Source organism: Physeter macrocephalus, chromosome 2, assembly GCF_002837175.3.
Source record: "Physeter macrocephalus isolate SW-GA chromosome 2, ASM283717v5, whole genome shotgun sequence".
Lineage (NCBI taxonomy): Eukaryota > Metazoa > Chordata > Mammalia > Artiodactyla > Physeteridae > Physeter > Physeter macrocephalus.
The window spans coordinates 109224932-109241395 of NC_041215.1; the positions used below are offsets into that span (position 1 = coordinate 109224932).

Consider the following 16464-nt stretch of genomic DNA (forward strand, 5'->3'; position numbering starts at 1 on the left):
AAATATAGGGGAGCAGTGGTCTTTCTTTACAACTGACATTTAAACAGGAAAAAAAGTAAACTTGGAGTTTTTAATAATACGGATGTGCTCTCAAGGCCAGGAAGGAAGGGGGGAAAGAAGGACAGGAGAGAGAGAAAATGAAAGGAATGAGAGGTAGTCTTTAGGCCTGCCAGGGAACATGCTCACTGGAAAAACTCACCAGGCCTCCGTTAAATGCTCTTTCAAACCAGGCATCTAAGATTAACAGTGTGATATGTAGCCAGTGGATCTACACAGCACTGTAAAATCCTTGCACGGCCTGGCTCAACTATTTGCAAATGGCTTCTGATTCAATTTTGGTTTGGTTATCTCAGTGTAAATAACAGTTAAGTGGGAGTTACAGATTTTTCAAACACTAAAAGTGATAAACAAAGCTAATGGCAAGTCCAGATAAGGAGGAAAACCACCCAGAAGAATCCACAAGCACAAGCAAAGAAATAAATGGGATAGTCAGATGCGTGTGTGTTTCTTGTCACGGAAACTTTTTTTTTCTTAATCTGCAAAGTGGCAAAAAAGGTATACTGCAAAGTGTTATTCAGACTGTTCCTGTTAAGAGCCTTTATGATAATGTAGTAATAGGTGCCTAGTGAAGCAAGACAGTTTGAATCCACAAAGCCATCCTGAGAAACAAAGATACAAGTGTTTTCCCAACTGTTAGCTCGAGGCTCCCTCTAAACAGGCTTCACGCCTCCATTTAAAAATAGTTGGCATAATATGCTGTTTTCTTTCTCTAGGCGCTGTGTCCACATTTCCATGGGGAAGTGTGAATAGAAGTAGTTACAGTAGCATCTCGAGAAACCTTCATGTACCTGGACATTCTTTGGAGAGTTGGGGGGATCCAATTTAATTACCTGAAAAATTTCTTTGAAGAATGTCTTTCCTCGTCTTCTGATAGTTACAAGTTAGGAGCGCAGGGAAAACTACATCCTCACCCAGAGAGGAGAGGAGTATGTTTGGGACACAACAAAGGATCCGAGTAGTAAACGCAGGGAGTGTTTGGGGTTTTATTCAGCCGGGGCTGACCGTGTGTGTCGCCGCCACGCACTGCTGCCTGTGCGAACGCATGGCTGAGCTGTCGCCTGGCTCCCTACTCCGAACACCGTACGCCACCCAACTCCTCTTGTAACGCCATTGCGCGTGGCATTGTGTTGGGTTCTACGTGTGTGGCACGGGAGTCGGGGAATCGGGGAAGAACAAGAATTTCCTCCGTTTCCCGCGGAGTCTTCCTCGGGCGGGGGCCAGGCGGCCAAAGGCAGCGCGCCCTGGAGGTGCCCGGGGGCTCTCCTTCTCCAGGGCATTACGCACGGGCGGTCCGGCGCAGCCAGGCGCGGGGGTGGCCGGGTGGGAGAGTGGTGGCTGGGTGGGAGCTGCCTTAACTTTGATCCGGCCGCGGCCGAGGGGGGAAACCGCCGCCGCCCCGCCCGAGCCGGGTGCCGCCGCGCTCTGCTCTTCGCCGCGCGTCTCCGCGGCTGCCTCTTTAATCAGGAACACAGAAGGGGCGGGCCCTGAGCCGGCGCGTAATCGGATAGCTCTGCCGCGGCTCTGACATCCACCCGCTGCTCGGCCTGAAAAGGCAGGGGGGAGTCGGAGGGGAAGCAGAGAACGCGAGCGAGGCAGCAGCCCGCAGCCCGCCCCCAGCACATCCTCAGACGCGCAGACACTCGGCAAGGCGCTAGGCGAGGTGGAGGTGAGGGCGGGCGCGAGCGAACTCGGAGAGGGGCTCGCTCGCTCCCAGGCGATCCCAGCCGCCGCCGCCGCCGCCGCACCAGCAGGCGCCGCAGCAGCAGCTTCCTTCCTCAGACTCCCCTCTTGAGGCTGGCCAAGCGGGTGTAGCCTTTGGGGGAGGCTCCCGCTAGAGGAACCCGGTGAGGGCAAGAGCTGGGCGGCCGCCTCCAGCTCGGGCCGTCGGGCGGTCGGTGCCTCCACCCGCCTGTCGGTCCTGAGTGCCGGGAGATGTGTGTCAGTTTACGCCTCTGAGATCACACAGCTGTCTGGGGGCCGTGTGATGCCCAAGGCAAGCCTTGGCTTTTATTTTTATTATTTTTTCCTTTTTTTTACGCTTGGCTTACGGGAAATACTCGTGATGTTGTAGGATAAAGGAAATGATACTTTGAGGAACTGGAGAGGGCATAGATGCGTTTTGTTTTTAAGAGAGGAAACCCGTCCTCTCTTCCCGGCTTGCTCCCTCTTTGCTGATTTGAAGAGCTACCCTCCTCCTGGTGAGGTGGGGATCCAGCAAGAATAAAGGTGAAGACGGGCCGCCAGGACCCAGGAGGGAAACACTGACCAGTAGGAACCTTTGCAGAGGACACTGTAAGGAAGAACATAAGAGAGAGAAAAATACAAAGACTTGTAATTTAACAAGAAGTCTACAAAAACAGCTCTGGAGAAAGCGTCCTTCTCCAAAATGGATATGTTTCCTCTCACCTGGATTTTCTTAGCTCTCTACTTTTCAGGACATGAAGTGAGAGGCCAACCAGGTAAGACCCTGAAAGTTGTTTTTTATTTTTTCTATTCATTTTAATATGCCTTTACCTTTAAAAGCAACTGCTAATGCAGGGGGCCACACGCAATGGCAAAGAAGGAAGATCTCTCAATACTGAATAATTTAGAGAGAGATCCCAGCCGGCCCTCCCTACACCACCACCGCTGCTAAAACCCAACTTTTCTCTCCTGCTAGGAGTGTGTGAGTGTGTTTTGAAACATAGACAGAATTTGGCGGTGTTCAGATGTCACATATGGACTGAATCAAAGGTTTAAAAATACTACAAAGCTTTTGCATTACAGTTTTGGGGAATTTTTTTTCCTCTGTCTTGAAGCAGAACACATCTCCCTTGAGTTTCTTCAACCTAGCCAGTGAAATATAAATCATTTGCGTTCCCTCCCCTTAGCTACATTGAGCAATGTTAACTGAAGGGCTTGGGAACTACAAGAGTCTAGTTTGGGTTTTCCAGTGCTGTAGATTGTTTGCAGAATGTGTGGATGAGCCTCAGGATCATTGGGCTTAGGCTGATGGAGCAAGTTGTCTTGTGGCTGAGCTAGGGGCTTGGGGCTGGGTGCTTCTGGCAACCAAGGCGTTTGGTCATTCAGCTCTCTTTCCTGCTGTATTTTCTGGGGAAGTAAATCATGTGTTCTTTTAAAAATTATTATTAGATATCACAAACTATGTGGCCCTCAAAGGTCCCTCATTCTTGTGAAGTGGTTAGAAACTTTTGAGTGGAATTTGTTCTCAACTACTGCCAAAAAGGGTGCGTGGACAGACTGCAGAGATAAGTACTGCAAGGCCCAGAACAGTCTGGGGCCAGTATTTGTGAGCTAGGGGCACACTCTCTGAGAAGGGCTGGTTCCAGGGAATCCAGTGGGGCATGTTCTTGCTTCCGCATACCACTCTCCCCGGTGAGCCTCTCTCCCCTCTGACAACAGTGTCTGCAGTCTGACAAAACTCTTAAAAGCTGCTACAGGTGATTGAGAGTTGGGAAACCATCCCGGGAGGAAATGGGGAAAAGAGAGAGAGGAGAAAAAGCCTTCCTGAAGTGCCCTTACCCGCAGGCACTTCGAAGTCTGCCACTGCAGCGGTAGCACTAACCCCTTGCAGCCTCCCGGGCCCTCCCCCATCACAACTGGCTAGTGGGAGCCCGCTGTGGGAGCCCGGGACTCTGATTGTCACTCCCCAGCACTGGCACGCACCCCACTCGAAGCTTGGGTGTTTATTTGAGGGGGAGAAAGATTCGCGAATGCCCTTGTTATCCAAATCCACACGTTTGCTGCGTCTTCTCTGCCATAACTGGTCTTCAAAGCAGTTGAAAATCGTATCAAAGAGATGGGTGCAGGTCCCACTTGGGGAGATTTCCTGTGGCTCCCCATTCCCTGTTGCCTTAATTCTAAGTTCCCAGCTTGAAGCGAAATTAAATTACCTCCCACAGACCTGAAAGCTGCATAAATTATGTATGTTTGTGTGATTCGCAGTGTGTATATGTGTGTGTGTGCGAATGTGTGTGTGCCCGCGTGCGCGCGCGGTGAGGATGCCCACGGTACATTATGTATTCAGGCACGGACTCTGGTAGGCCCCGGCGCGCGAGCGCGCGCACACTGGCGCGCACACACACACACACACAACTTCAGGTTCCGTGTGCTCTGAGGGGTGGGAGGGGTAGTAAAGACTCGGGGGCCATCTCCTACTCAGATGTTCCCACATCTGTCCCCGAGCACTGCGCGGAGTGTGTACGTGTGTGTGCGACGTCCGCTCAAACGCCCTCCCGCTCTGCCACCTGCCTTACGCCCTCTCTGCAGAGCCCCCTCCCACCCCAGCCCCAGGCCGCGCTGCGTCACTTCTAGAGAAGCCCAGAGGCACGGAGCGCAGGGCTGGTCGCCCTCTGTGAGGCCTCAGGCAGCCTCGGACCCAGGGTGGGACCTCCTGATGGGACGCGGAGGTGGGACCCGCCCGGGGTGGGTATTCTCCCTCACCCGAAAAGGCGATCGCAAGCCGCGGGCCGTTCCGGCTTTTCGTCGGAGCAGCGGACTGGCACCGGGGGAGCCGGCAGCGGGTGGCAAAGGGCGAGGCCCAGCTAGACCTCTGATTCACCCGGTGCGCGCCGGCCGGGAGGAGGCCGTGCCGGGGAGCAATTGAGCAAATAACCTCGTGGCCACGGCGGGCAGCCTCTTGCACTGGCTGGCGGCTGGGAGGTCAAGTGGGCGTCGCGCACCAGGCTCCCCCTGTCCTTGCCACGCCGGCCGCCTTGCCAGATCGGCAGCGCCGCCGCCCGCCTGTCTCCCTCCTGCCCCGGATCGGGGGCTCGGGGACTCGGGACCGCTCGGAGGGCCCTGCCCGGAGCGCCCCCTCCTGCCTCGCGCACTCCACTTTGCGTTGCATTACCCCTGCTGCCCCCAGAGAGCCGGCTTTGAGGGGCTGGGGGTCCGAGCGCTGGACGAGCTGGGTGGCGGGAAGACTGGGTGGGATTCGGAGCGGAGGTTGGAGGCGCAAAGGAGGCAGCTTGAGCCGCGGGAATGCGAGCAACTTGCGCGGCCTCTAGTAGCGCTGCGCGCCGGGCGCCCGCGGGTGCGCGCGAACAGGTGAAGAGCACGGGGCGCGCGGGCATTCCACGTGGTGGGGACGTGGTGGCCCCCCCAGCCTCCCCCTTACCCTGCGCTGTCTCTAACGCCGCATCGATTTGTTTGGGCTACGCAGCAGAAACAGCCGGGCGATCCGTGAACATTCTATTAGGCAAAAATGTTCCCAGCGAAAGCAAAACCGAAGCTCAAGCCTGGGCTAAGTGGGCCGCCTCCAACTCCTGCAGCCTTGTCCCCTCCCCCTCCTGAATTCTATTAGGCAAAAATGTTCCCAGCGAAAGCAAAACCGAAGCTCAAGCCTGGGCTAAGTGGGCCGCCTCCCCCTCCTGACTAAGGACACCTCCAGGGAGAAGCTTGCGGCATTTCCTCAACGCTGCCCATTTCCAGAAAGTTAAGTCGCCGCTGCGGTTCTCCGCCTGGGAGAAGCCTCTGCAGTCGCCGGCGAGTTCCGCCTCCCCTCCCCCGCCATCTCGCTCTTTGCTTTTCCGCTAGGGAGAAAGAAATATTCACGGCCAGTGCTTCATTTTCACTGATTGATTTCTCTTTAATATCAACAGAAGTTAATGGAGGCGGGGCGAGCTGTGATTAAACGGCTGCCCCCAGCCTTCGCCTCGGGCTAGCGCACCTCCGTTTTTCCCACCAGGCCCCCGGCGCCCGGCGGCTGGGTGGGGGGCATCCACAAAGCTAATGTCCAGGGGCTGGCGGGGGTGGTGGGGTGGAATGAACCGCTCGCCCCTCCGGGAACCTCTGCGGTATGGGGGTGGGAATCAGCTTTCCGGGCCAAGCTTAGGGGATCTGGCTCAACCGTGTCACTGCTTCTGCGGCTCCGGTTGAATTTCTCTGGAAGGGGAGGAGATCGGCGCTCCGGTTTACTGGCGTGTGCTCACCGCTCGCCTCCCTCCCACCACCTCCCTTCCTTTCGGTTTCAGACGGAGAGGAGAGCCCCCTGGCGCTAGCCATTCCCGGTCAGCGCCTGGCCGCGAAACTCCCCTTTGCTGGACTTAATCTCGTGGTCAGCGGGGGACGGGGTTTTGCTCAGGAAATCATCAGGCCCTGACAATGGGTTTCTTCAGATAGTGGCAACTCCCAGCCCTAACGTTTCCGCACCTCCGGGACACAACGCTTGGGGCCAAAAGAGCCGGGACCCTGTAACCAATAACCAACCCTCCCCTACCCCACCCCCACCCCCCGCCCGCCCCTTGCCTGGATAGCTTTGATCTGTGCTTGAGTTTTAACACCATTGCCACGGACACTGGCAAACGCAGTCAATTCAACCTTCCGTTTGGACTGGATGATCAGATAAGAGGTGTAAATTAGCTGTGGGAGACAGGTCTGGTTCAAACAAATCCTGAAAGAGAAGCAACGGCAGTCTAGGCTCCGGATAAGAGTTTGAAGAGGGTTTCCTTTTTAGCCTGTCTCCCCGAATCGCGGGATGGCTGTGGGAAGGCATAAAAATTTGCAAGCAGATCGTTTATAAACTCCTGGATTCGGCACAGACAGCCTGCTCTAGGCTCTGGGGACTGGTCCCGTGCCCGCATTCAGTGGGTACCCAGTCAACTTTATCCCATAAGCAGCCACTGGAGGTAGTGAAGCTAGTTTCCAACAGAGCACACAGTGCAAAACACTGGAAAGAGAAGAGCTCCCCATGAGGGCTCCAGGACAAGCCCCTTCTTGTCCAAGTTGTGCCTGGTAGAATTGTGTGTGCCCAGGCCGCACCGCAGGTCTGGACTTTTCATGTCATGCCGTGGAGCCCTCAGATTAAGCCACAGAGCACCCAACTGGCAAAATGAAATGTTGGAAGGCTGCAGTGACTAGAACCCCAGGCTATCCAGACAAGACTCCTGCTGTCTACCAAATGGCTCTCATCTCCTGCTGTTGTATGTATAGTTCATATTCTGCACCCAAAAGGTCAGTTCCTATCTTCACAGTGTAGTGGGTCTAGGAGTCCAAATGCCAGTTCATATGCAATGAGGCATGAAAGCAAATAACAGTTGGGGAGAGACCCCCGGGGATCAGTGGGGAGAGACACCATAGACTGGATGGTTCTGAGGACCCTATCTGGTGTTTTTCATTTGACTCAACTGCTTATTAAAGCAGTCAAGAGAAGGAGCTGACTTTGGGTGACCCAAGTGTGAGACAGTTCTGAGTTGACAGAATTCAGAGCCAGGTTCATTGGTCATGAGTTTTCAGAATATATTCCCCCAAAGTCCAGTTTGGGAAGACTTTAGGAAATAGAGATGAGACTTTCCTTTTTTAAAAGATGGAGCAGAAGCATAATATCTTTTTAATTTCTTGCACTGATGAGAAAAGACTTGAAAAGTGACATGTGGGCAGTAGTTTGTAGTATCATTAACATATTGGAGGTATTTTATCATCTGACCATCATTTGCCACTGGATAAGCTTTGAGGCACTCTCTTTGAGTGTCAGATTTGTGTTTGATCCCTGGAAGTTAGTCTTTGTATGGTTCCTTCCAGGTAAGGCATTCACTTTTTTTTTTTTTTTTTTTAATTAACCCATTCCTGGTGTTGCGGAAGTTTGTCCTAGAGAGCCTACAGCCTTTTTCAAGGTTTTATCTGCTTCGATGAGAAATGGCTGAAGGCTTAATGGTCTCATTACCTAACAGGATTCAGTGGGGTTGGATTCCAGGACACAGTGGCCTTGTAGCATGGCTGACCCTCCAGGAGAAAGCATCTTCTAAAGGTTTAGGAAGCTGTCAAGTTTAGATAAGGCTGAGCTCCGATCCTAGGGGACCTTGGTTGTATTAATAAGGAGAAATTAATTTTTAACCACTGGGAACATTGCCAAATTGTGTGACCTTTGGCAGACCAGCTGTGCGATAAAAATAAATCCCCCATCTCTGAAAATGCTGCCCCTCTCCAGCAGAAGAGTAACAACGTGGCATTTAGGATGGGGAAGAGTGGGGTTGAGGAGACAGGAGAGAAATGGCAGCTGCGGAGAAAAACACCCTCTGATGTTGTGACACATAGTTTCGGACTTGAGCCATCTAGTCACACCCCTACCACACCCTCCCTCAAACACACACCCTGGTTTCCAGGACACAGGATCGAGGGCCAGGATGACAAGGACCTGAAGTGCGGGGAGTGGAAACTGTCTTAAGTGCCTCCAGCTCACTCACACCCCAGCCTCAGACACATCTCTCATTGTTCACACACAGATTCCTGGCACGGGGGAGAAAAAGGAGTTTTCAAACAGGCAAAACATTTTTCTTGCCCTAAATGCCACTAAATAAGTTTGTCACTGAAATGTTTTGGGGAGACCTTCATCGGACTTCCCAGCTTGTGAGGCACTGGAGCCAGACCACCTGGATTAAAATCCAGCCCAGCCACTTGACAGCTCGGTGATCCAGAATCCTTAATCTCTCTGTACTTCAGTGTCTTCATCTGAGGAATGTATTTGATGATAATAGCTGATTTCTAGGGCTGTTGGGCTATGTCAGATTACACAGAGTACTGTTTAGTACACATTAAGCTGTCTATTCGGAAGTCATTTAATCTTCAAAACAGCTTCAGTGGGGTTAACAGTATCTGGTGATCATAGAAAGATAGAAAGCACACTAACACCCATGTGGTACGTTGATGTTACTTTTGTGAGTTTTTAAAAAAATAAGTAGGTAATTACGCATTCTCAGCTCTTACCCCACTAAACCTTTGTCTGGTTTTATAAGCGTCTCGCCTCTACTGAGTTTTTAAATCTCTCTCTTTTCCTTCCCTCCTCTTCCATCCTTCATCCCTGAAAGTGTGCTCAGCAGGGAGTGCTGCGTGGAAGGGGCTCCCTGAATGTGTAATAACTTCTACTCTGGCATTAAGGCCCCTCAGCAGCTGAACTCAAAAAAGTCATCATAAAGACAATATAGCTTTTACCCAGCAAGATTCTTAATAATCCCAGTTTCCTCTGGGTCTTCATAAAGGAGTCATGATCTAATCCAGAAGAAAAGGGAGGAGGCTGGGAATAACAAAAGGAAGGCGTGCAGTGGGTAGGGCTGCTGGCCAGCTGAGCGCACACAGCCAGTGATAACCCTGCTCGCTGCCTCTCAAGATCCTGTGATAGCCAGGGATCCAGGTTCTGGCCAGTCTTTCAGTGAAGAAGATAAAGGGAATTGCAAATTACTGGACCAAGCAGTGATAATAATTGTTTTGATAAAGGGGAAAAATAAAACAGATGTACCTAAAAGGCATATTGGGGGCCAGGGGAAGGGAGCCGGGGAGGGATGGATAGAGAACTAAACTGAAACCCAGCAAGAGTCTGAAGCAGTAGTTTGAATCTTCTTGGCGCTACTGAAAAATATCTAGAGCTTGCCTTTGGGAGGGTAGGAGGATGGAGTGAGGGGGCAAGAAAACCCTCAGATAAATTAATTTTACCATTGTTAGAATTAAAATGTAATATCTTTTGAACTTCACCATTATTATCTGAGGTTATTGTGTCCTATGAGATATAGTTCACACTACCTCTACCTGGATCTGTGACTAGGTATTATTATCCCAGACAAGTCCTCTAAACTCTCCGTTCACCAATTAAAAAACATTTGCATTTAATAGGAGCTGTGGGTCGGGAAGGAAGGGTAGTAGCTGGATAAGTAGAACAATTTGTGACGAGGCTTTCTTAGAATTTCTGATACCTACTGATACTTTTGGTGTTATGCCAGTCAGTTATTAATTCATTAATTCATCAAGCCTCATTGAGTCTGACTTTTGGGAAAGACTCTGGATTTGATGCTGTATGGTTTGCCAAAGATGAACAGGTGGTCCAGCAGCATGGATAAGGCTCTCTCACACCTTAGAAGATGCTAAAGAGCGTCAGCCTCAGAGGTTGGGAAAGGTCACTCAGGGAGGGTGGAGAGGTGCCCAGTGAGCCTGGTTTGGGAGGATAGATGATTTAGAGCTGGGAAGGGGAAATAGGAGCAGAGAAGGAAACACTTCTTGTTTGGGGAACACTCAGAAACTGCAGTGTAGACGGTGTGGAGGCAAATAATTGCAAATCAGGTTGGATATAGTAGCTTGTGCCAAATGCAAGGCCCAAATGGCTGGGCCGGAGGGATTGGATTTCATTTACTAACCAATGGGGAGCCATGAAAGTTTCAACAGAAGCCTTTAGTTAATCAAAATAAATGAAAAAAATTATATTACCTTTTGGAGAGGCCCTAAAATTCTTCTTCTTCTATTTCCTTCCCCAAATGTCTGTTGAAAGGGTCAGGAATTGTAATCCCAGATCTCATGAATGGCATCAAAATTGCATTTGCAATGAGGGCTGGGAAAGAGTGGACATAAATATAAACTAATGATATTATATTGGCTGCCCTATTGGAATTGTGTTTGTTCATGATATAAGATGACAAATAACGAGGTTACCACAGGTGGCATGATTTGAGGTCAGGGAAGGTAATCGCCTCAAACTACATTTTAACGATTAAATGAAGGTTCATGTTTAGCATCCAGGCTGAGGGGAAGAGACTTCCCAAAGGCCCTATTTCCAGACCCAACTTCCAGCTCTCTCCTTGGTGAATTCATCGGAGGTGTTTCAGAAGAGGAAGTTTGCCTTATTCCTCACTTCTTTTTCCATGCTCATCTGCTGGCTTCCTGTCCCACTCTCTGATTCCCTCCGTCCTGCCCTCCCAGAGGCTTCTTTTATTCAGATTTGGAACTTTATCATTGCAGAAGTTCACAGGGATTTGCATTTGCTGCGCCTTCAGGAGTGTATCACTCACTGCCACCCAGCCCCATAAATTGAATAGATTGCATCCCTTCCCAGTTGCCTTAGGAAGTGGTCAAACAGCCACATTCCTGGGCTGATGGATTGGCTCATTTCTTCCCAGCTTAAGCCAAGATACAGATTTTATGAGACTGTCTTGTGACAGGCTGAAGTCGCTTTGAATAAAACAAAATCCAGCCTCAGCCCACAGAAATCACTCTTTAAAAGCAGCTTATCCAAGGTTAGCGAGCAAATTTTGGTTCAAACCCTGAGCACAGGACTTAGATGATTTGAGTGAGAGATTGGAAGAAACTCTTTTTTTGGTCTTTTCATGCATGACTGTTGTTGAGATGCTCACACACAGAACTGTGTATCCCTAGTATTTATAAATATACAGCCACAGACTCGGTTAAGAAAAGAAATGCGTCAGTACAGCTAATGTGATTGAAAGAGACATTTGAACTCTCCAGAATGCAGGACAGATACTTTCATCTGAAGAATCCTGGATTTTTGTTTCAGGTTTAGTAAGCAGATGAAACAGAAATTAACACCTTGCATAAATATCTTATTGTCTAGGAGGGTAGAGAATCTTTTAAATTTCGGGTTCATCTATGGGTTACAGGATTTTTATCCCCTCCTCATTATACAGCCTTTGAATTTTAGAACTGCAACTGACCTTTAGAACTACTCCCCTCATTTTATAGAGGAGAAAACAAAGGCTCAGAGTTGTTTACTAACTTACCCAAGGTCACAGAGCTTGTCAGTGGGGAGACCATACTTGAATACAAGGCTTCTTACTAGTTAAGTGGCAAAACTTCTCTCTTTTGAAATCAGAGAAAGAGCTTCTTCTTTTCCTTGCTACCAATAATTAAATAAAAACAATGCTGTGGAAATAGGAACAGGATGGGATTGTGTTGTGAACAAAGGATAAATTATAAAGTAAATAAAGCGTATTATTTTGGGGGGAAATGAGACTGCTTTTCTCCACCAAGTGCCCTCAGGTATATATATGAAATTGATGTCTTCTAATACTTCTACTCTTTCTTTTCTATGGCATTTTAAGGTAACAAGGGAACTGCGATTTAGTGGGTTTCAAACCTAGTTCCAGGAAGTCCTGATTTTCTTACAGAGAAGCCCCATCAGAGAGGAGGGGAGGGACTTCATGGCCGGGATACTGCACTGATTCTGGTCACCCTCCGTCCCCACACCCAAGAAGAGCTCCACTTTTAGCTGCTTTGCACGTTGGAGTTGTGGATAGAGTTCTGATCAAGGAAAACACAAACACTTCTAAAAATAACTTTGAAACCTACACACTTACTTCAATCCTCTCATTGAATTACAGTTTAGGAAGCTGAGACACAGGAAGTTCACAGGGAGTTGAGAGGCCACGAGCTGCATCCCCTCTTCTTGCTAATGTCAGCCCCCCTCCCCTCTTAGTAATCTGGTCCCCTTACCCCGACCCACCTTTGACATCACCTGACTCTCCAGTCCCGTATCCAGCCAGCCTAAGTTTCCTGTTTTTGCCAAGGACTTTTCCTTTCAGTTCAGCTAAACTGAGTGATCTGTTTCTTCTACTGTGGGACAGCCCACAGCCTGTTGCCTGGTGTCACCTGGTGTCTCTGGCCATCGTGAAGTAAGCCATTGTAATCTGATTATTTTCAAGTCCTGGCCATGCAGTGTTTCTTTAAAACAACTCCAGCTGAATTTCCTTAGGAGGCAGACCAGATTTTTTAAGAAGATCTGTTACTCTTCCTTAATAAGTACTTCCTAAATATCATATATTACGAAGGAGCCAGTGCTTCCTCTTAACTTGGGTTCTTTAGGAGGGTGAGTTCCTTCTGAAACTGGCCTTAGAATTGTAAGTGGATGGGTCCAGAATCCCTTTACCTGATCCTGGGCCAGGTTACCCCTAGGCAGCATCAGATGGTGCTTAGCTCACCAGCAAACAAGGGCATGTGAGAAAAACAAACAAAAAAAGAGACAGAAAGATATGAAGGTCAGAAATAATCTGACCTTTTATATGTCAAATTAAAACACCTAAGTAGTCATTATGGGGGAAAAATCAGACCTTTGTGACTTTAGAACTTAGCATTCCCTTGATTTCAAATTATGTCTAGAGGTGTCACTTGAATCCTTTCATCTGTGGGCCTCTTTATCTGACCTGACCTGGCCCATCCCTTAGGTTTCCTTCCCGGATGTAGGAGAAAACCCGCTCTGAACTGTCCAGGCCTGGGTTTGCCTACTTCTCTTTGGGAAGTGAATTTGCCCCAGGTGAAAGGTTTTCACGAAATAGAGAAAGAAGTCAGTCGCTTGTCAACTTGCCAAACAGGCTCAGTAGCTAAAAATTCAACAGGGTCAGCTTCCCTTCTGTATGTGGAGATTGGCCTAAAGGCGTTTGCCCTTGAGTTCAGCCCCCTTTGGGCTGGGCTGGACTCCTCTGAAACAGGATAGAGAGCACTTATGCTGTTCCTTTTGGAACGCGACAGAGACCTCCCAAGCCCTGGATGGTGTAACTCTTCAGAAGAAAGTCTAGCTCATTTTTATTGGGGGCATGTTTGTATTTCAGAATTGGAAGGGTCCCCAAACCTGGAAATGAAAGATCAGTTATTAAGAGGAAGTGTAGAAGGATTAAGTGTGTTTTCCTTACAATTTTTACTGATGATAGATTTCAAGAATTCAGTTCTCTCCAAGAAAAATAGAGACGGAAATTCTAGTATTTATCTTGGTGGATATATGTCTGTGCAAATGATGTGTGATATTTTATGAGAGGGTGTGAAAGTGTGTACAGGACTAAAGTGTGAATTTCTAATATGTATATGTACCGGATATATGCTCGATATCTATGTTTGTGTGTGTTTCTGAGTGTGAGTGCCATCCAAACAAGAGTGTGAGTTTATAAACGTTTGGATATTGAAAAGGTTAACTACACACAAGCAAAGCAGATGTTTTAATGAGTTCTTAAATATTTTAATAAGTGCCTTGATTTTCTTCAGATAAAGAAAGAACAGGAAAAAAGAAAGGGGTTACTCCTTTTTCCTTTGGCTAAGTGAGTTTTAACAGCCGAAAATGCAGACTATCTGCTATGGGATATATATAGTTTAATTTTTTTTTAAGTGGGGAAATGATTACCCCTGGTGTGGGTGAGACATGAAACCTTCCTATGAGGAAGTTTCCTGTCTTTATTGCTGATTATGTGTGCCTGGTCTAATGACTAAAAGCTTGAACTTGCGGGGGGCAGGGAACTGAGGGAGAGAAGTTCTTTCAAGAGTAATTGGAGGGAAGTAGGGAAGGGATAAAGAAGGAGGGAAGGAGTTTGGATGACTTGGTTACAAAACAGGAGCTCAACTCAGATTCCATCTGATGAGTTCCAAGGTGAAAAATGTGGTTTGGGGTGAGTTGGTGGCAAGGCTGCAGTTTTCAGCAAAACAGCTGGCAGAGGAGCTGTGCCCAGCAGAAAGTTTCCTCTCCCGTTAGCTTGGTCCGAGCAGCTGGTGATCGAAATCCTCACACCTTTTCAGAGGGTCACCACTCTCAGCCCTATTTCGCGCCCATGAACCAGGACCAGCGGGCCACAGCTTGACTTGCTGGAAGTCGTTGGGTGCCCAGCATGGTGGAGTGGTGTGGACACCTGGAAAGACCGCAGCACTAGCCGCAGAGGAACGGGCGGCACCCGGCTTAACTGCTGGCCTCATCTCTGTCTGCGCGGGAAGGCTGGGCCCATTGTCCTCCTGGACTGGGGAGGGTGCGGGGTCATTAGTTAGAGGATGATGTGGTCTCTGCAAACCAGAGGAAATGGCCTGCTTTTGTTTTCCACCCAGTAGGAAATGGAACCTGAATCCATTAGATTCTGGGCAGCTCAACGCGGCACAGTTTGAGCTCTTAGAGGCGTGATATCTAAAAGGCTACTTGTGTGGATTTGTGTGTCCCAACCATCACTGTGCAGTGTACCCATCTTTTATGCATTTAAAGCCTGTCAGGCTGGTAATCTAAAGCAGAGGTCTGGAAGGCAGTAATGCCAACAGACACGGGGAATAGGAGAGTGCACCTGTAGAGTTAAAAAATGCATGACCCTTTCCCTCAAAGAGTGAGCACAGGAGAAAGCCCCATCCTGTAAGGGTAGCTGCTGAGCCAGAATGCATAATTCACGGACCCCGTGCTGCCCCATGCAGATGGCCATATTAAATCGTGATTGATGCTAAGAGAGGCACACATCTTAGGAAGTTCTCCTAGAGGCTTCTGAATATTTCCAGGTCTCTTATGCCTTCCCATCTTCTGTTCTACTGTGGTATTAAGCCAAACCCCTCCATTTCCCAGGAACCCTTCCTGGGGATAACAGAGCTTCACTCCCAAATATGAGATGCTTCAAATGTCATCACCCACCTCTTCTGCCTTTGAAGATCGCCCCCCTTCCCTCCTGGCCCACATGAAGCTGTTTACCTCCAGCTGGGCACTGCTGAGGGGGAGGGGAGCAGTTACTCCCCTGCAGCCTCCTTTCCAAGGCTGGTCACCACTGGACAAAGCAGCAGCACACTCTGGTGGTGGTGACCAGGCAGGAGGGACAGCGGCAGAACGCTTGGAGAAAACACAGGCGTCCACTCAGCACAAAGCACTTTTGTCAAGACTCTGAGGTCAGAGCCAGTGGATTCTCTAATGCAGATTTTTCCACTCAGTGTATAATGAAATAATAAATCAAATTTGTGGTGTATTTGGAATTAAGTGTTTTGGGGGGGGTTGCTTTTTCTTTCTTAAAAAAAATAGCTGAAATCACCCTCCAGGGTCTGTTCTGGCCCAAAACTGAAAATGCTTCCTCCGCATCACATGTAATTGTTACCAGGCTCACTTATGGGTCGGCACCACAAAACCCCTATTGTCAGTTCCCGGAGTCTTTACTTCTGGCTGCCTGGGCTGGGCTGGGGGACACCAAATAACATGAAGGATTTATGAGATAAAGATAGAGATGAGAGGTTTGAACGAGGAGAAGAAGATGGGCCAAGCAGGGGAGACAGGAACAGGCAGGGAGGCATGTTAAGTTTGCAGCTTTGTTGGTTTTTTAAAATCTCAGACCATGTAATTGGGAATATTTATGAGCATTTTCTGGAATATTTTCGTTTGGTGAGAGAGAGAGAGAGAGTGTGTGTGTGTGTGTGTGTGTGTGTGTGTGTGTGTGTGTGTGTGTGTGTGTGTGTGGTTGGGTGAGTAGGGGGGAGGATGAGCTGAAATAATCTCTTCCACTGAATGAGTAAGTAGGTTAGTCTTCTGGACTGCCATAAAAGGTCTGTAAAACTGTTTTAATCAGCCACTCGTAGAGAGGAGAAACAAGGAAAGGAAAAAAAAAAAAACAGACTGTAACATATTTGAAGTTCTTTGCTTCCTGTGCCTTCTCTTCCAGACCAACCCTGTGGAGGTCGTTTGAATTCCAAAGATGCTGGCTATATCACCTCCCCGGGGTACCCCCAGGATTATCCATCCCACCAGAACTGTGAGTGGATTGTTTATGCCCCCGAACCCAACCAGAAGATTGTCCTCAACTTCAACCCTCACTTCGAAATCGAGAAGCACGACTGCAAGTAAGCACCCGCCTGTGCCGTGTACATCCACGAGACACACCCCCACCCCCCTGTGCCGTGTACATCCACGAGACACACACCCCC

General features: G+C 49.0%; 1 protein-coding gene across 4 annotated transcripts in view; it reads left to right on the forward strand.

Moving 5' to 3' along the window:
- The first annotated feature begins 1631 nt into the window (after positions 1–1631).
- NRP2 (neuropilin 2) overlaps positions 1632–16464 on the forward strand; it is a 118571-nt gene continuing 103738 nt past the window's right edge. The window contains exons 1-2 of one of the 4 annotated variants that reach the window (XM_024124575.3): positions 1632–2519; positions 16203–16380. In XM_024124575.3, coding sequence (XP_023980343.1) covers positions 2447–2519; positions 16203–16380 — 251 coding nt within the window. In that variant the 5' untranslated portion in view covers positions 1632–2446. The remainder of the gene's footprint in view (positions 2520–16202; positions 16381–16464) is intronic. The other 3 variants (XM_024124576.3, XM_024124573.3, XM_024124574.3) reach the window with 3 other exon arrangements.